Source organism: Garra rufa, chromosome 22, assembly GCF_049309525.1.
Source record: "Garra rufa chromosome 22, GarRuf1.0, whole genome shotgun sequence".
In the NCBI taxonomy this organism is placed as follows: domain Eukaryota; kingdom Metazoa; phylum Chordata; class Actinopteri; order Cypriniformes; family Cyprinidae; genus Garra; species Garra rufa.
The window spans coordinates 10752053-10772484 of record NC_133382.1 but is presented as its reverse complement, the minus strand read 5'-3'; the positions used below and the strand labels follow the sequence as shown (position 1 = coordinate 10772484).

The 20432-nt window shown below is 33.0% G+C and overlaps 1 protein-coding gene across 1 annotated transcript in view; it reads right to left on the bottom strand.

Annotated features, from left to right (window-relative positions):
- ngfrb (nerve growth factor receptor b) overlaps nucleotides 1-20071 on the bottom strand; it is a 51967-nt gene extending 31896 nt beyond the window's left edge. The window contains exons 1-2 of the mRNA XM_073828704.1: nucleotides 19798-20071; nucleotides 6801-6942 (exon numbers count right to left, since the gene is read on the bottom strand). Coding sequence (XP_073684805.1) covers nucleotides 6801-6942; nucleotides 19798-19830 — 175 coding nt within the window. The 5' untranslated portion in view covers nucleotides 19831-20071. The remainder of the gene's footprint in view (nucleotides 1-6800; nucleotides 6943-19797) is intronic.
- Nucleotides 20072-20432: the final 361 nt, after the last annotated feature.

Here is a 20432-nt window from a genome sequence, read left to right as displayed (position 1 = left end):
TTTCGCAATTGCGAGTTTATATCTCACAATTCAGACTTTTGTTTCTTGCAATACTGATATTTTTCTCAGAATTGTGAGATATAAACTCTCAATTGCGAGTTATAAAGTCCAATTTTGAGGGCAATCCAATTTTGAGTAAAGCATGGGGTATTTTCATTTTGGGGTGAACTATACTAAGGGATCTATGGTAATGCAGAATAGGGCATTACTATGTGCTTTATAAGTAATAATAAACAGCCAATATGCAAGTAATAAGCATGCTAATAAGCAACTTAATAGTGAGAATTGGTCTTTAAAATAAACTGTTACCATACTGGCAAACTTATAACCTTCAGTTCAACCTATTTCAGTTAATTTCCAAGGCAACAAGTTTCATTTTCCTTTAGTTTCAGATTAAGTATAAAACAAATCAAACTAAATAAACTAAACCTAAATTATACTTAATGAAAACAATTTTTAAATTGTAAGATATCTAGAAACTACTGGAAGCTACCAGAAGAAATTATTAAGAGTGGAGAGAAAATATCTAATGCTGCATGCTTATGGTATTGTATTCCCATCCTTCATCCTATTCAGATATATTAGTGGATAGAGGTCTAGCTATCACTAAATTATTCAGGAAGCTATTTTGTCCGTGCATATGTGTGTGTTTGTGAGACAGCACAACTCTTGCGGCTAGCCCCTCTTTATGGCACATCGCCCCAGTGTCCCATACCATATCAAGTGTTTCACTATATGCCACTAGCAGGATATTCATGGAAGCAGTGACCAGACAGTGCCAGAGAGAAAGATAACACGCTAATGCCATCGTTATCCTTACATCTACCCATTAAAGTCTCGTTATTGTGTCTTTGTGCTGGACAAATACAGTTGCACATTATGGGTTCCCCTGTGTGCTGGAGCTGCTAATGGCCCTAATGATAACGGGGTAATGTGCTGGCTTCTGGGGGCCAGTTATTGGGGCTTTATTTAGGAGACTGTGATGGGTCGTCTGTGCATTTCCTGCAGATGAAATCCCGTCCACTCAGCCTTTCTCCCTCTGAGTCTACTCTTCTACTGATCTCTGCCCTTTGAGATCCATTAGCATAATGCTAGCCATCAATAATGCATGTCTATGCATTATGACAGACGGACGACGTGTGGGGGTGTTCTTAACCGTACAAGTCATGGAGTTTATGTGTCAATCAACATTAGAACTATAAAGTGCTGAGGTAACGTTCTGTCGATAGCTTCTCTTTATCAGTTTCCAAAAAAAGACACCTACCCTGACAGTATTGACTATTTTAGTGTGGACTGCTAGAATTCTGGAATTATGGTCTTAAACAATTACAGCTGATAATACTTGTGTCTTCAGATAACAGATTCACAAAACAGCAGATATGAGACTGAAGACATATAAGTGGGTTATTAATGGCTGATGCGATAGAGATATTTGAAGAGCAGGGTGGGAGCAATATAACGGGAAAATATAAATCATTTAATAATCCTGAAATTGTTAGCTTAAAGAGCTATTTCTACCTGAACTGTTTTCCTGTTTAATACTGTAAAGCTGCTTTGACACAATCTGTATTGTATAACGCACTATATAAATTAAGTTTCATTGGTTTTCTTTCAATGCAAAACTAATGAACTTGCACATTATTTAATCATTATTAAACATTTGAAACTATAAACACCTGAAAACCTGAAATATTGTATTACTCATAAACAAGACAGACAGATTTAGGAAATGACCCTAGATACAATGAAAACGTGTAAATTGATGGGAAAATGGCGAAATACTGTCTGACTCTTCACCCTTGCTGATATATAGGATGAATAAAAAAAACTAAAACTACTGATTATTAATATAACATATATTATTATGCAAGCAGCTTATATGAGTTGATATTCATGGAGAGAATTCTTGTACTTTAACTAAATGGATGTGTTAATGCTTCAACTTGCCATATACCCTTGAGTGTACAGAAACAAATATTCTCTGATGAAGTTATTCATATGATACCAACGCGAGCTCCAGTTTTTCATGTCTAAACACCCACGAGCAGCTCCTACGAGAGCCTACTCAGATGGAAACCACTTCAGTGAGCTCAATTACAGTAAAGCTGCATTTTATTGTCAGTAACAGTAACGGTGTTGTAATGGGGAAAATAGTAATTTTGTTTGATTACTGGTTACTGAAAAAAGTGATGCCGTTAGTAACGCTGTTTATTTATAACGCCCTTATACTTAACCCTGTTAGAAAATGAGTACTACATAATATCTTTTTAAAGAATATACTTAAATGTAAACCAAACTGGATGTTTTTGGACACTAAATAGGATTAAATGAAAATGTATTAGAGTGCATTATGAGTTTTTTTTACATACTTAAGTAGGATTTAAGTACATCTTCATATGTAATTTCAAAATAATTTCTATTGTCCTATACAGTTCTCAAAAGGTTACATACCCCTTGCAGAATATGCAAATATATTATTAATTTAATCAAAATAAATGATGAAAGCTGCATGTTATTTTTTACTACGTATTGTCCTAAATAAGCAATTTCACACAATGGATGTTTATATATACTCCACAAGAGAAAATAAAAACTGAGTTTATTAAAATTACCCTGTTCAAAAGTTTTCATACCTGGATGATCCATGAGTGTTTTCATGTTTTGTGATGGTTGTTCATGAGTCCTTTGTTCGTCCTGAGCAGTTCCTGCACAATCCTCCAGTTCCTGCACATTCTTTGGTTTTCCAGCATCTTCTGCATATTTTAACCATTTCCATAAGTGACTAAATGATTTTGAGATCCATCTTTTCACACTGAGGACAATTGAGGGACTAATACTCATATTACAAAAGCCAAAAACATTTACTTATGCTTAAGAAGGCAACACAATGCATTAAGAACTGGGGGTGTAAACTTTTGAACCAGATGATATTGCATTTTTTTTTTTGCATTTTGCATTTTGTCTAAAGCTCATATTTTTTTCATTTAGTATCGCACTTCGGAAGCTACATAAATATTTACATGTCTCCCAGAAGACAATATAAGTACAATTTAACCTGATCATCCAATTCAAAAAGTTTACACCCCCTGCTCTTAATGCATTGTGTTACCTTCTTGAGCATCAGTAAATGTTTTCACCTTTTGCAGTAGTCCCTCAATTGTCCTCAGTGTGAAAAAGACGGATCTTGATATCATACAGTCACTGATAAAGGGTTCAAATATGCAGAAGATGCTGGAAAAACAAAGAATGTGCAGGAGCTGGAGGACTTTTCTGAAAAACAGCATGCAGCTGAACTGTTTAGGACAAACAAGGGACTCACAAACAACTATCACAAAACATAAAAAAAGTCTTTTGAATGGAGTCATTTTTATGAATTCACTTGTTATTTTGTCTTGTGGAGTATATATAAACATCTGTTATTTGAAATAGACTATTCAGGACAGTGCTAAATAAAGAATAACATGCAATTTTGTTAAAATTATTAACATTTAGCATATTCTGCAAGGGGTATGTATGTTATGAGCACAACTGCCAAATATACTCACATTTATGGTAACTAAATACGTTAATGTTTTTTCCATTAAAACTTGTATGTCATGTATTTTAATAAATTTACAATAACATATTTGCAATGATTACTTTAGTATTTTAGTCAACACATCAAAATAAAGTGTACTTCTTTAAAGATTTAAAATATACTTTATGGTAAATCTTTTGATATTGATTTCAAAACTATATTGATATTATCAATGTGACATAAATTTGTATAAGTGTACTTAAGTGTGTTAACCCCTGGTTTCACAGACAAGGCTTAAGCGGTTTCAGCTGAAAGAAACTTGCACTGACTGATCTTGAAATATATCAGTGCCTTTGTTTAGTATCAAGATGCACACCAGTAATGTTTTTTAATGCACGTTTATAACAATTACTTAAATATCCTAACTGAACTATGGCCTAATCCTGGCTTAGTCTAAAAAAAGACTGTTTGTGAAACCAGGCCTAAGTGTGTTAACAGTCATGAAAGTGTACTCTAAGTACACTTAAGTGGCCTTTTATTTCTGTAATATTATATTATCTGTAAGTAAAACCTTTTTAAAATATACTTTTACAATCTGAAGTACACTTAAATTGACATTTAATACAATTAAGCAAACTTCTTTTTCGCAAGTGAACCCAAAATAGTCCATCAAAGCAAAGAAAAAAAAAACATATGCTGGTAACTGTTTTTCTTTTTTCCTTTGCTTTGATGGACTTAAAAGAGGTCAATTGTGGAGGTGACTAGTGAATATTCACACCTGGTTCTTTGACATTATACAGTGCATATATGTAAGGAATTAATATGAGCCAGTTAACTTAATTTATCACTTCTTAAACAGCTGTTTCCATTCCAGTACCATCCCAAATGCTACTTTTACATGTCAACACATTATTGCTGAAGTGCTGTCAAGCAGCATTCGGTGACTTATGAGGCTGTGAAAGGAACAGTTTGGGGATTTCAGCATGTAATAGTTAAGTTGATGGATGAGGAACGCAGATCCCAGCACAGGCCCTTAGGGAAGGTCTGACAAAGAGATGGGAATTACAGAAGGAAGAATGTTTAGGTTGTAGTGAATGACAGGAGGTCTTGGTGGACATGGCTTTCTTTGACCTTTACCCAAGGCTACTAAATATTAACAAAAAATGAATCCGCCAGAACTAAAGAGTGTGTTAGTTTAGGTTATCCGTCAATGTGAATAATATGCTGGGCAAACATTTATATGACACAAATCATATTAATTATTATCTCCTAGACATCAGTAGGGTTAAATGCACAGCAGGTTTTCATCAAAAAGTTCTCTTTCTCCTCTCAGACCATATGATCTGAGTTATGCTATCCATAAAAATTTTATAGCTCTATACTCTTAATGTAGGTCAACAAGTGTTTCATTTGTTTCTATTCTTATTTCTCGTAATGCGTATTAGAAGAAACATTTAGGCATACAGCAGTCCAGAGGTCTGACTGCATTCCATTTTGTTTTGTTTTTTCAAACTTAATGCAACATTTACAAAAATATATTATCGGGATTACAAAAATTTAATTTGAAAACACCAAGGATTGTAGAATGTTCAGAGAGCCACATGGTCAGTCTTTTTGACATAACTTTAAAATGTTTCAAAACAGTATATATTTCTGTTTATGTCAAACTATTTCACATATGTTAGTGTGAAATAGATTTAAATTAAAAGAAAATACTTTTGGGCCTCATTCTAGTTATCCATGCATTACTGAAACATAAGACTCTATTTAAAGAGTTATTAAATTATGACTATGTTTAACACATTTTTAAAAAGTGCACTTTGTAATAATGTCGAAATTAAAAGTTTTACGCTAGAGTTTTAATGTTTTAATAATCTTTGGTCATACTTTAAAGAAGTACACTTAATTTGATGTGTTGACTAACATACTAAAGTACATATTAAGTATGTAATTATGAATCGTTCAAAAATGTGGGATTTTTTTTTAAAGAAGGTTTTTTAAAGAAGTCTCATCAAAGTTGCATTTATTTGATCAAAAATTTAAAAAATAAAAGTAATATTATGAAATATTGTTACAATTTAAAATAACAGTTTTGTATTTTAATATACTTTAATATATAATTTACCTCTGTGTTGCAAAGCTCAATTTTCATCAGCCATTATTTCAGTTTTCAGTGGCATACGATCCTTCAGAAATCATTGAAATATGCTAATGTATAATCAATGTTGGAAACTGCTTAATGTGTTTTGGAACCTGTGAAGAATCCTTTTTTAAGGATTCTTTGATGAATAAAAGTTTGAAAGAACAGCATTTATTCAAAATAGAAATATTTTCTAACAATATAAGTCCTTACTATCGCTTTTTATCAATATAAAACATCCTTGCTGAATTAAAGTATTAATTTCTTTCAAAGATTAAAATTAATTTAAATGGCAGTGTATATTGTAACAAAATATTTGTATTTTAAATAAACGCTGTTCTTTTTAATGTTTTATTCATCAGAGTCCTAAAAAAGTATCACAGTTTACAAAATAATATTGAGCAGCATAACTGTTTCCAACATTAATCAGCATATTAGAATGATTTCTGAAGAATCATGTGACAATAAAGAATGGAGTAATGCCTAAAGAAAGCATCACAGAAATAAATTATATTTTAAAGTATATTAAAATAGACAAACACTATTTTATACTTTATTTTTATTTAGTGATTATTTTTTTTGTTTAAGGGGGCATGAAACTCTACATAAATACTGGATGTACTAAAGGATGACTATTTTTGGTCACATTTCTGGCTACTTGTTCTCTATTTCCATCCATCTCTCTTCTCCTATCTTGTCTTGTTCAACTGGGTCATGCAAGCAGACATGTGGGAGATGGTTGGATTCTTGGAAGTGGTGGGATTCTGGCAGACTCTGGCCCAAGACTTGGCTCAGGACCAACCTCTGTTAAAAAAACACTTGAACACCCAAACCTTGGTACAAACACTGTTACGTGACCCTGCCGGTACAACAAATGCATGTACCATTGGATTTTGCCTTAATTAATCTCACTTAGAGCTGTGAGTGGCTAAAACACTCCAATTGGTCTCTGAGCTCTCCAGACAATGTTTTGTCAAGTCTCATTTCCTAAAAGCATTTCCCCTTTAACTACTAATTACCGTTCACAGCTCAAAAGCCCTCTGCCTCCCCTCAAGTGAGAGTTCAGCACAGGAAATGGCATTTTAAATAAGGCAGCTGCTTCATTTTAGCAACGCTGCGGCCAACATCTCTGCGGATACTCACTGTCAAGACACGGTTCACACACTGTCTGTGTCGCTCCGCAGGGCTTCACCATCCCTTCCCCGGGTTGGCATTGTTTGCAGCACTCCCCACCGGTGGTGAATGCCCTTGAAGGACATGAGTCCCGTGTAGACAAGACTTTGCCCTATAGAGAAAGAGGGTACAATTAAAGTCAGCATGAAATGAAAATTCTAGAAGACTTCAAAAAAATCATTTGAGAGAACACAAAATACAAAATAACATTTAATCAGATAAACACATTAACAAAAATACTGATACTGATAATGTCACTTGCACTTTTTTGTCAAATCAAATGCACTACAGAATGAGGACGTTCGTTTCACCAAAGGTGCAGTCACATTTACCTTTGTACAGTCAAGGTTTACATTTTTCTCATAATTGTAACTTTATAATTTGCAGAAGTCATTTTTGTAAGTCCCTACTTTGTACTCAAGTTTAAAAAGCTGTGTGTTGTGATTTTGGCTGAAATAAAATATTTTCCACCAGTGCAGCAAAAGAAAAAGTAAAGCATTATTGGTCTCAATCATGAAATGTAAATGGAACAAATTTCTTTGTTAATCGTTCATAAAATGTTCTTGCGTAAATTGCAGATTTAAATTGTATGGAAGCCTGTTTCCACAACAGATTTAAAAAAAAAAAAAAAAAAAAAGGTTATTGCGACTTTTTAATCTCCTAATTTTAATTTTTTTTAGAACTTGCTATTGAGAATTTATGTCACAATGCTGAAAAAAAAGTCAGATTTGCGAGTTTGTATCACACAATTCTGACGTTTTTTCTCAGAATTGAGTTATAAATTGTGAATTATAAAGTCAGAATTAAACTAGCAATTAGATAAACCAGCAATTCTGACTTTTTTTCTCACAAACGTAAGTTTGTATCTTGCAATTCTGACTTTTTTTCTCACAAACTTAAGTTTGTATCTTGCAATTCTGACTTTTTCTCGCAATTGCAAATTTATATCTAGTAAATGTGAGTTTATATCTCGCAATTCTGACTTTTTTTCTCAGAATTGCAGGATATAAACTCACAATTGTGAGAAATAGTCACAATTCTGACTTTTTTTATCACAAATGTGAGTTTGTATCTTGCAATTCTGACTTTTTCTTGCAATTGTCAGTTTGTATCTCACAATTCAGACTTTTTTTCTCTCACAAATGTAAGTTTGTATCTCGCAATTCTGACTTTTTTCTTGCAGTTGCAAGTTTGTATCTCACAATTGTGAAATTTTTCTTAGATTTGTATGATATGAGCTCGCAATTGAGAGTTATAAAGTCATTATTCCGAGATATAAACTAGCAATTCAGACTTTTTTTTCCAGGAATTGCATGATATGAACTCACAATTGCGAGAAATAGTCACAATTCTGACTTTTTTCTCACACAAATGTGAGTTTGTATCTCGCAATTCAGAATTTTTTCTCAGAATTGTGAGATATAAACTCACAATTAAGAGTTATAAAGTCATTATTCCGAGATATAAACTAGCAATTCTGACTTTTTTTTTTCAGGAATTGCGTAATATAAACTCACAATTCTGACATTTTCTCACAATTGCAGGATATAAACTCGCAATTCTGAGAAACAGTCACAATTCTGAGTTTTTTTCTCTCACAAATGTGAGTTTGTATCTCGCAATTGACTTTTTTATTGCAATTGTGAGTTTGTATCTCACAATTCTGACTTTTTTCTTAGAATTGTAAGATATGAACTCGCAATTGAGAGTTATAAAGTCAGAATTCCAAGATATAAACTAGCAATTCTGACTTTTTCTCACAATTGCAGGATATAAACTTGCAATTGTGAGAAACAGTCACAATTCTGAGTTTTTTTTCCTCTCACAAATGTGAGTTTGTATCTTGCAATTCTGACTTTTTTGTAATTGCGAGTTTGTATCTCACAATTCTGACTTTTTTATCACAAATGTGAGTTTGTATCTTGCAATTCTGACTTTTTCTTGCAATTGTCAGTTTGTATCTCATAATTCAGACTTTTTTTCTCTCACAAATGTAAGTTTGTATCTCGCAATTCTGACTTTTTTCTTGCAGTTGCAAGTTTGTATCTCACAATTGTGAAATTTTTCTTAGAATTGTAAGATATGAACTCGCAATTGAGAGTTATAAAGTCATTATTCCGAGATATAAACTAGCAATTCAGACTTTTTTTTCCAGGAATTGCATGATATGAACTCACAATTGTGAGAAATAGTCACAATTCTGACTTTTTTCTCACACAAATGTGAGTTTGTATCTCGCAATTCAGAATTTTTTCTCAGAATTGTGAGATATAAACTCACAATTAAGAGTTATAAAGTCATTATTCCGAGATATAAACTAGCAATTCTGACTTTTTTTTTCTCAGGAATTGCATAATATAAACTCACAATTCTGACATTTTCTCACAATTGCAGGATATAAACTCGCAATTGTGAGAAACAGTCACAATTCTGAGTTTTTTTCTCTCACAAATGTGAGTTTGTATCTCACAATTGACTTTTTTATTGCAATTGTGAGTTTGTATCTCACAATTCTGACTATTTTCTTAGAATTGTAAGATATGAACTCGCTACTGAGAGTTATAAAGTCAGAATTCCAAGATATAAACTAGCAATTCTGACTTTTTCTCACAATTGCAGGATATAAACTCGCAATTGTAAGAAACAGTCACAATTCTTTTTTTCACAGTTTTTTTTTTCTCTCACAAATGTGAGTTTGTATCTTGCAATTGCGAGTTTGTATCTTACAATTCTGACTTTTTTCTTAGAATTGTAAGACATGAACTCGCAACTGGGAGTTATAAATTCAGAATTCCAAGATATAAACTAGCAATTCTGACTTTTTTTTCATGAATTGCATGATATGCACTCGCAATTGCGAGAAATAGTCACAATTCTGACTTTTTTTCTCACACTAATGTGAGTTGTGTGAGATATAAGTAGATATAAACTCACAATTGTTATAAATTGTTATAAAGTCAATATTCCGAGATATAAGCAATTCAGACTTTTTTTCAGGAATTGCGTAATATAAACTTGCAATTCTGACTTTTTTTCATGAATTGCATGATATGCACTCGCAATTGCGAGAAATAGTCACAATTCTGACATTTTCTCACAATTGCAAGTTTATATCCTGCAATTGTGAGAAAATGTCAGAATTGCACGTTTATATTACGCAATTCCTGAAAAAAAAGAAACAGTCACAATTCTGAGTTTCTTTTCCTCTCACAAATGTGAGTTTGTATCTTGCAATTCTGACTTTTTTTTGTAATTGCGAGTTTGTATCTCACAATTCTGACTTTTTTGTAATTGCGAGTTATAAAGTCAGAATTCTGAGATATATACTAGCAATTCTGACTTTTTTTTCCAGGAATTGCATATGATTTCACAAATGCGAGAAATAATCACAATTCAGATTTTTTTTCTCTCACAAATTTGAGTATGTATCTCTCAATTCTGACTTTTTTCTTAGAATTGTGAGATATAAACTCGCAATTGAGAGTTATAAAGTCAGAATTCCAAGATATAAACTAGCAACTTTTTTCCATGAATTGCATGATATAAACTCACATTTGTGAAAAATAATCACAATTCTGACTTTCTTCTTGCAATTGCAAGTTTATATCTCGCAATTCTGACTTTTTTCTCAGAATTCTAAAACAAAAACTCGCAATTCTGAAGAAAAAAAAGTCCAAATTGCAAGTTTGTATCAACCAGTTCTGAGAAAAAAAGTCAGAATTGCAAGATGTTAAGTCGCAACTGAGAAAAAAAAAAAAGAATTGTGAGATAAAAAGTTTTTGGAAACAGGCTTCTATACCTGTTACTGTCACAGAGTGAAACATTAAAAATGTATCTGTGGCTGTATATCTGTGGCTGTGCAGTTGTAACTTTAGTTCTCATAATTATGACATTTTTACATTATTGTAACTTCACATCTCACAGTTGTGACTTCATATTTCATAATTTTTCTTGTAATTGTAACATTTTTTATCTTTATATCTCAAAGTGTTGTTTTTTTAAACTTTTACTTTTTTTTTTTTTACTTTTTCAATGAGACAGTTCAACTGTTATTACATTATTATTATTATGTTATCAAGAACTTTATACACACAATTCGGGTTTTCCGATGGTGCTTTAGGAATCGCTACACTTATTGACAATGGACAGTGGATCTACACTGCCTATGAAGTTTCACAGCACTTTAATATTGTATCACAAGCCTCTCACTACCAGTAGCAAGTAAGAAAGCACTTCATTACTTTATTAAATATTTTATATTACATGGCTGTAACAAAGTTTATTGGCTAATTTAAATGGGACAATTCCTTTAATACACCAAATTCCTGGCTGAATATACTTACTTATTTAATGTGAGATTTCCTGTTTGTCTGAACAATAGAAGGGCCAGTAAATCCTTGTTTTTGCAATACTTTTGTTCCTGATATTGGCGCAGAAATGACTTCAGCTTTAAGTGTTAAAACTACATTGTGGATACTGGTAGAAGTTAGTGTGGCTTCAGCATTGTGAGCTAACAGTACATTACAGCTGTACAAATTGAGAGAAATAAAGCAATTAAATCATTTTTAGAAAAACAATTTGAAAAAGCCTGCAGATGTAGACACAGGCGTGAAACCACTGACCGTTCAGACTTTTCCCACTCCCATGTCTTTGCTTTGGTTGAGTCTGTCTCCAGGGGATGCAATCCCAGAAACAGACAACTTCCCACACAGACTCAGAGCCAAAAATACTATTTGTGTAACAAGACTTGTTACATTATTTAGACCTGATAATATCTGATGATGCCTATCAAACAGCATTGCTTTGGAGAGACCAGAGAGCTTCAAAAGGGGAATAAAAGCGTTTTACCAGGTATCCGCAGTATACAGTAAATCTTCACGGTACGTTTAACCTGAATTAAATTCTCTGACAGAAGCCTTTCATTTGAACGTCTATCTAAATGAATGACTGACAGGTACAGCCTAAGTATGGCAGCTAAACAGAGGCATTTTGTGTTTCACCACATGCCTCTTGTCCACTGATTTTTATTTACGTTCACAATGTAAAACAACAAATAATTTATGATGCCTGTAAGTCATTTTTGGAAGTCCCTACTTTGTACTCAAATGTAAAAATCACTGCTACAACATGATGTAGATTTGATTTTAGCTGAAATAATATTGGCATGAAAAATGTGCAGCAAGTGCAGCAAAATGAAAGAATGCATTGGGGCCTCATTCGTAAAATGTGAGCAGAATAACTTTCTGATCTAATCGTAGATAAAATTGCTCAAATGTACTACGACTTTATATCTTGTAATTGTAACTTACTTACTTAAATTGTTACTTAATATTTTTCAACTGTAACTTTACAGTTTAGAATTGCAGCTTTTTCGGATTTAAGTAATTCTTGGAAGTACTATAATTAAAAAATTGCAAATACGACATGACTGTGTTGAGCTTTTGGCTGAAATTTAAATTAATGTTTACATTTTTTTGGTTTCTTTTTCCTACTAAAAAATAGGACGATTTTTGTAAAATTACTGCAGTAAAATAAAATATAAGTGCATTACAGGTCTCATTCTTGAAATGGGGGAGGAACAAATTTCTGTGGTAATGATTTGTAAAAAGATATTGTAAATGAAAAATGTAAAAGTGTTTTCTTGCTCAGAGTAAAAAAAAAATACTTGTGACTTTATATTTAGCTATTTTGCTTTAATTATTATAATTGCGATTTTACATTTTACAATTTTGACTTTTCAATAGAAGTCAAAAGTTTACACACACTGTGCAGAACCTGTAAAATATTAAATATTCTACCAAAGTAAGAGGGAACATACAAAATGCATGTTATTTTCTATTTAGTTCTGACCTGAATAAGATATTTTACATAAAATATGTTTACATATAGTCCACAAGAGAAAATAAAAGAATAAAAATGACCCTGTTAAAAAGTTTACAGACACTTGATTCTTTGTTGTTACCTGAACGTCAAAGTTTTTTTAGTGATAGTTGTTCATGAGTCCCGTGTTTGTCCTGAACAGTTAAAACTGCCTGCTGTTCTTCAGAGAAGTCTTTCAAGTTCCACAGATATTTTGGTTTTCCGCCATTTGTGTGTATTTGAACCCTTTCCAACAATGACTGTATAATTTTGAGATCCATCTTTTCACAGTGAGGACAACTGAGGGACTCACATGCAACTATTACAGAAGGTTCAAACACTTACTGATGGTCCAGAAAGAAAAACGATGCATTAAGAGCTGGGGGTGTAAACTTTTGAACAGAATGAGGATGTGTACATTTTTCTTATTTTGCTTAAATATCATTTAGCATTTCCCTTCAGAAGCTACAGAAGATACTTACATGTTTCCCAAAAGACAAAAGAAGTTAAATTGACCCTAATCTTCGAATTCAAAAAGTTTTCACCCCCCAGCTTTTAATGCATCTTTTTTTATTTCTAGAGCATCAGTGAGCTTTTGAACCTTCTGTAATAGTTGCATATGAGTCCCTCAGTTGTCCTCAATGTGAAAAGATCTTAAAATCATGAAAATGCTGAAAAAACAAATAATTTGTGGGACCTGAAGGTTTTTCTAAAAAACAGCAGCCAGTTTAAATACATTCAGAAATACATTGTATTATTCTAATGATGCGAAAGGATTGTTTAGCATTTCTAAATCAGACATTGTCATGCCATTCAGGTGTGTGTCCCATAAATATGATTTTTTTCAACATAACTTAAAGGCAGCGTAAGCCTCATAATAAAGCAGCTGTTGCATGGCTGATGGCTGAGGGTGTAACATGAATGGCAAAAGCTGATTGGCTGAGTGCGTGGCTGTCAGAATAACAACGTTTGACACAGGTGTGAGGAATGACGTTTAAAAGAGAGCGAAGAAAGGCAGAGATAAAGAGTGAAAGAAAGGCAGAGATAAAGAGTGAAAGAAAGACAGATTAGATGATTCCCTCAAGGCGTTTTGAGTCAGCTGGAGTAGTGACAGAGCTGAGTGAGTAGAAGAGGAGGTTGGGAAAGTGCAAATTAACATTCCCTTCGTTTCTACCTGTCCCTCACATTACCCCCTGGCATGGGGCAACCTCCTCCTCCACCTTCTCCTCACTCACATAAAAACACAAACAAACCCCTACAGGAGCATTCCAGCTCAGGTAAAGTTCAACAACCCCCCCAAAAGTTCAGCAGCCCATGACTCAAACAGATCTGGCCACACAGAATTTGTGCGCAATTACGAGGTTCAATGGTTTTAGAAATGTGTGAAGGGTCACAAACAACGATGCATGTCATAGAACCTGTTTGCAGTCACACTTATCCTGACAGGAGGCCAAGCATCTGCAGCGCTGTTGAGGTAGATACAATCAGCAGCGAAAAAGTCTGCGTAACGTTTCAGAACATGTTGAATTTCATTAATCATCCTCCTAAGAATGGCCCTAATGAAATGCATTCATCAACAACATGTGTCTGGTGTTCATAAACTGTCAAAATTAAGTGAACTTTTTTACATTTTCTAAAGTGATGTGAGAGGTGCTTGCCTTGCAAAAATCACCACTATGTGATAAATGGTTTTGGCACTTTTCTATGTGATCATGAACACCCTCAACACAAGGGACAGCTCTAGTGAGACCTATATCCTGTTTTTTATTTTCTTATTATAAAACTGTAAGGGGACATGATCAATAAGTAAATACCAGTGTTGGTGTAACGCATTACAAGTAATGCTGTTTATGTTCTCATAAAACTCAGATACGTTTTTCAAGTAACTAGTAAAGTAACTAGTAATGTTAAATAATACAAATATCTTTTATGTATTTAATTCTATATTATTAACCCGTGCCTTTGCTGCTGACCTACAATGATCTAATTCAACCATACTAATAAGCAAAAATCACTCAAAATTGTTTATTCACTATTTTTTTATTGCCATGGTAAAAAATAAATATACTAAAATGTATTTACAATACATTTATTTCATGCTAAGTACACTACAAATACGTTTACATATTATGTACTTACTTATATACTAAAAATACCCTGCAATTGTACTTAATATACCAAACTGGTATATTTAAAGTCTGCTAAATTGAAACTACTTTTGTACTTAATGCACTTTAATTGTGCCGAAGTAGTGCTGAAGTCTAACTAAAGATATACTTAAGTCTATTTGACTGTGCTAAAGTGGAACTACTGCAAGTATACTTTAGGTACACTTAAATATTTTTGCATTTAAAAAACAATATTAATCAAGGACCACACAATCCTTATCAACAGTGACATTAAAATATATTTTGGGCTTAATATTAAGAAATTTGCATTGTGCACAAGAAGTACTCCAAATAGAGTTTAATTACAACTTTTTAAAATATTTTTTTTGTATCAGTAAGTCTCAAGCGATATGTCAAGTGAATATGTTAATAGACAAACTATTCTTAGTATAAAATAAATGCATTTTAAATCTATTACCTATTGTTAAACTTTCTTATTTTGCGGTCTACTGTACAGATGTGAATTTACTTTTCCTTCAGCCTGAGGATTTTAGCGTGAAAGGACTTTGACATTTGTCAAAAACAGAGCTATTTATATAAAAAACAAACAAGCAAGCTCCGCCCAGATTTAAAAAGTAACACAAGTAACATTGCATTACTTTACATTTAAAAGTAACTAAGTAACTAATTAGTTACTTTTTTAGGGAGTAACACAATATAGTAATGCATTACTTTCTAAAGTAACTTTTCCCAACACAGGTAAATACACAAAATATAAATTAGTAATATAATTAATATTATAATTTTTTTATAATATTTAATATAAAGTATTAACACAAATTTTCTAAATATACACTACCGAAAAAGTTTGGAAAATCTTAAAACTTTTGTATTTGAATATATTTTTAAAATGTAATCTATTCCTGTGATGCAAAGCTGCAACAGCTGCTTCACAGCCTCATTACTCCAGTCTTCAGTGTCACATGATCCTTCAGAAGTCATTCAAATATGACGACTTGGTGCTTGATTATTATCCTTTATTACTGATGCTCAATTATCAATAATGCTTCTTATTATCATCGATGTTGACGACAGTTCTGCTTAATATTTTAGTGGAAATGTGATACATTTTAAGGATTATTTAATATAGACATTTTGAAAGTATGGCATTTGAAATAGAAATCTGGCCTTTATAACTTTAACTTTATAAACAGTGTTGGGGTAACACATTACAAGTAATTACTAGTTACGTTATCAGATTACTTTTTCCAAGTAACTAAAGTAACACAGTACTTTTTAATGTACAAGAAAATAGTTACTTTTAAAGCCAGTTAATTTTTTTCCCCGATTATGGATTGAAAGCTCTTCCGTATCCATGTTGAGAGAATCTGGGAGTAAGATGTTACTTTAGTTCTAGAATAAATAAATGTATTAACCAGAGTCTTTGCTGCTGATACGATTCAATTCAACCATTCTAATAAGCAAAAATTACACAGGCTAAACTAACATGTGTTCTTTTTATTTTTTTATTGATGAAGAGTGTTAAAAAGTAACACAGACATGATATAACATATTACTTTCCATAAAAAGTAACATAATTAGTTACTTCTTTAGGGAGTACAACACTGGTAAATACACAAAATATAAATTACTAATATAATTAATATTATTATAAAGTATTAATACAATTTTTGTAAATATACACTACCGAAAATGTTTGGAAAATCTTATTGATTTTAATAAAATTCTCAAAAAAATTACTAAGGATGCATCACAAATACAGTAATACTGAAATATTGTGAAATATTATTACAATTTACAATAACTGTTTTAACAATATATATTTTTTAAATGTGACTTATTCCTGTGATGAAAGGCTGAATTTTTAGCATCATTACTCCAGTTTTCAGTGTCACATGATCTTTCAGAAAGTATTCTAATAATCTGATTTGATGCTCAGTTATTATCCTTTATTACTAGCGCTCAATTATAAATAATGGTTCTTATCATCACTGATGCTGACAACAGTTCTGCTTAATATTTTAGTGGAAACCGTGATACATGATAAGGATTATTTAATAAATAGTCAAAAGTATGGCATTTAAAATAGAAATCTTTTGTAACATTATAAAAGTCTTTACTGGCACTTTTAATGAATATAATTTGTCCTCTTTGCCTAATAAATGTATTAATTTATTTCTTCTTCGTCATCTTCTTTTGAACTGTAGTGTATCACAGTTTCTATAAAGCAGCAAAAATGCTTTTTTTGCCTTGTGAAAACTATAAGAGTGCTCACGCAGAATAGTACCCCAATTCTTCTTTAACAACATCATGATTTTAGGTTTCATTCATGTCTGTAGCACAAATGGTGCACAAAGTTCTCCAAAGTTTACTAGCCCTAAATATGAGGCTAGTGATAGTAAAGTGATGTTTCTTAAAAAGGCACAGGTGCAGATAGGAACAGGAAAGACAAGTATGCCAAAGTTCTCTTTTATTTTACTAAGAACCTGAAGTCCGAACTAACACTCACACCTTTTTATCACCTAAGTGATTTATAGAGAGTTGCCATGACACATACTGAATAACCAAGGAATAATAGCAAAAATATAATACGCATATCATGCGGATACAATTGTCAATTCTGCAGAACGTCTCTGCCTCCAGTTCTGTCTGTCACAAAGTCAGCCTGACATTTGAGAGCTGCTGTTTGTATGCTTGAATGCACTTAACTCTTTACCCTTACAGCCTGCTGGCACATGTCAACATTTCAAAGCCGTCTACTGTTCTGGCAAAGCTCTCGCTAATGAGGATACCGGAGCTAATGGAGCTCTTTCTCTCTCAAATGCTTCGGTTTGTATTTTAACGCTATATGATTTAGTGTTTTCCAGAAGCACCGAGTCTAGAGAAGATTGTTAAAATGTGTAAGCACCTATTTTTTCTTTTAATTTTCTTCTTGCCTGTAAAGCCTTTATAATCACATCATAAAAAGTTATGACAGTTGGCATAATGAAATAATAGGCAAGTTCCAATCACATTAATGGTAGATTTCTCAAACTAGTGCCAGTATTGTTAAATTTTCAAGATCTTTGGCCAAAAAAAAAAAGTTTGTCTGTTTTGAAGGATCTAAGGGATGAAAATTTCACTAAAAATGATTCAAGTTGGGCCAGTAAGCAACCACTTAATAGAAACCACCCAGAAAACCCATGCATGTGGATGTAACTTTTGCAAGTTCGAGGGCTTTTTGTTTCAGCAACTGCAAAATCTGTGCACGTGTGTCTAAGACAGACAAAAAAAAAAAAAAAATGCAGCATTTTTGTGTATTTGACTCATATGCTCCAAAACAAAAAAACGATGCATTAAGAGCCAGGGGTGAAAACTTTTTGAATTTGAAGATCAGGGTAAATTTAACCTATTTTGTCTTCTGGGAAACACATAACTATTTTCTGTAGCCTCTGAAGGGCAGTACTAACTGGAAAAATATGATATTTAGGCAAAATAAGAAAAAAATTTCACCCCCCCCCCCCCCCCCAGCTTTTAATTCATCGTTTTTACTTTTGAAGCATCAGTGAGCGTTTTAACCTTCTGTAATAGTTGCATATGAGTCCCTCAGTTGTACTTGGTGTGAAAAGATGGATCTCAAAATCATACAGTCATTGTTGGAAAGGGCTCAAATACACAAAGATGCTGGAAAATCAAAGAATTTGTGGGACCCAAAGGATTTTTCTGAAGAACAGCAGGTGGTTTAACTGTTCAGGACAAACAAGGAACTTAAACACAGCTGTGGATCATTCAGGTAACAACACAGTATTAAAAATCAAGGAAATTAAAACAATTATTTTCTCTTGTGTATTTTATGTAAACATTTATTCAGGTCAGTGCTAAATAAACAATAACATGGATTTTGTATGATCCCTCTTTTTTTGATAAAATAACATTTTGCAGAATCTGAAAGCGGGGTGTAAACTTTTGACCTCAACTGTATGTTGAGTTTCTGACACAGCAAACAGTCTCTAGTGGGTGTGCCAACCAACTAAACATTGAACAACCAGATTCTTGTTTGTTTTCTCCTAATATGTCTACATGTGCTTTTTTTCTATGCAATTACCAAATCGTCCAGAAAATCAGCTGTGGTGCCAAGAAAAACATCGACTGGCAGTAAAATGACACTAATGAAGGGCATACGCGCTGACTGCTACATACAGTAGCTATTGGCCACACACCCATCATGCTGTTAAGATGGGTGTAGCTCCAGCTTCAGTTCAGAAACAAGACAAGGCATGTGACCACAACGCATGTCTCAAATAGGAAATTGGTACAAACATAAAAAATAAAGCAGGTAAGCTCATACTGCTCACACTGTGCCTGCAGTTATGCAATGTACTTCATGAATTTTCTACCACTATTGATATAGCTTTTGCTTCAATAGCACACATACACCCCTCATTCAACCCACCCAAACAAACTAAATAACAATTAGCCTTATAAGTAACTACAATTTTAGCTGGTAAGACAAGTGAAAGAACACAATGGGCTGTCTGTCAAAGTGGGCGTGACGAGATAATCAGGGTTATTCAACATATAAAAAAAAGAGAATAGAACTTGGATATAATGAAAGTGCTCATAATGCCTTATTATACACTTCATAATGTTCTAAATGTTTCCCTAAACAATTAGAAAGCATTACATGTCTACATTGTTCCCATATGCATGATAACACATGATATTGCGTGTTGGTCATTTGCTGTTATGCATTAGTATCTTTAAAGATGCATGAATAGATAAGTATTAAGATAATGTATTATACCTGATTTTAATTATTCATTAGAGCATACATCTCATTGTAAACAAGAGAATTGGTCATTTCAAAACTAGTATCAAACAACTTTCACAATCAGAAGACACTAAAAAAATATAATACTTTACAATGACAGCCTCTATCTCAAATGTGATAAAAGCAAGAAAAAAAGTACTAAATACTGAGTTGGAGACTGTGTACTTACCACGAGGAGAAACAGTACAGTCACAGTGAGCATGCTGGATGAAGAGCGTCCTGGATGAAGTAAACTGCGGATGGGTTATTCACTCTTTACATGTGCTCTGAAATAATAAATTCAGCATCATAGTTCCTTCACAGACTCAAAGTCCGAAATTGCTGTGATCCTCATGCGTGTCCCGCTGAAGTTTCACAAATAATCGTGAAGCATTATTGAGCAATCATGTACTTGAGTGCGGTTTTTCCAGATGAATTCTTTTGATGGTTGTGTTGTGCAGAGTCTCTTCATGTATGAGTCGCAACTGCAATCTGTGCAAGTGCGCTTGTCCACTGATACAGCTTTGAAAAAGGATTCACCTCCTCTCTCTCTCTCTTTCTCTCTTTCTCTCTCTCTCACTCTATCTCATATGTCACTTCTGAGTTTTCCCCTCCCATCCCATCCGCATCTAACTCACTACCTAACGACAACACAAATAAACACATAATATAGGCAACACATCTAGTCACGGATAAGTTTGGCGTTTGTGTAAAACAAAAACATAATTATTTTTATATCGGTAGTATCTAACTCATAAACTCAACTTTTTGTCATAATTTGGACTAGGATTTGTAGTGGCTTTTGTGGGGTAAATAATGCACTCA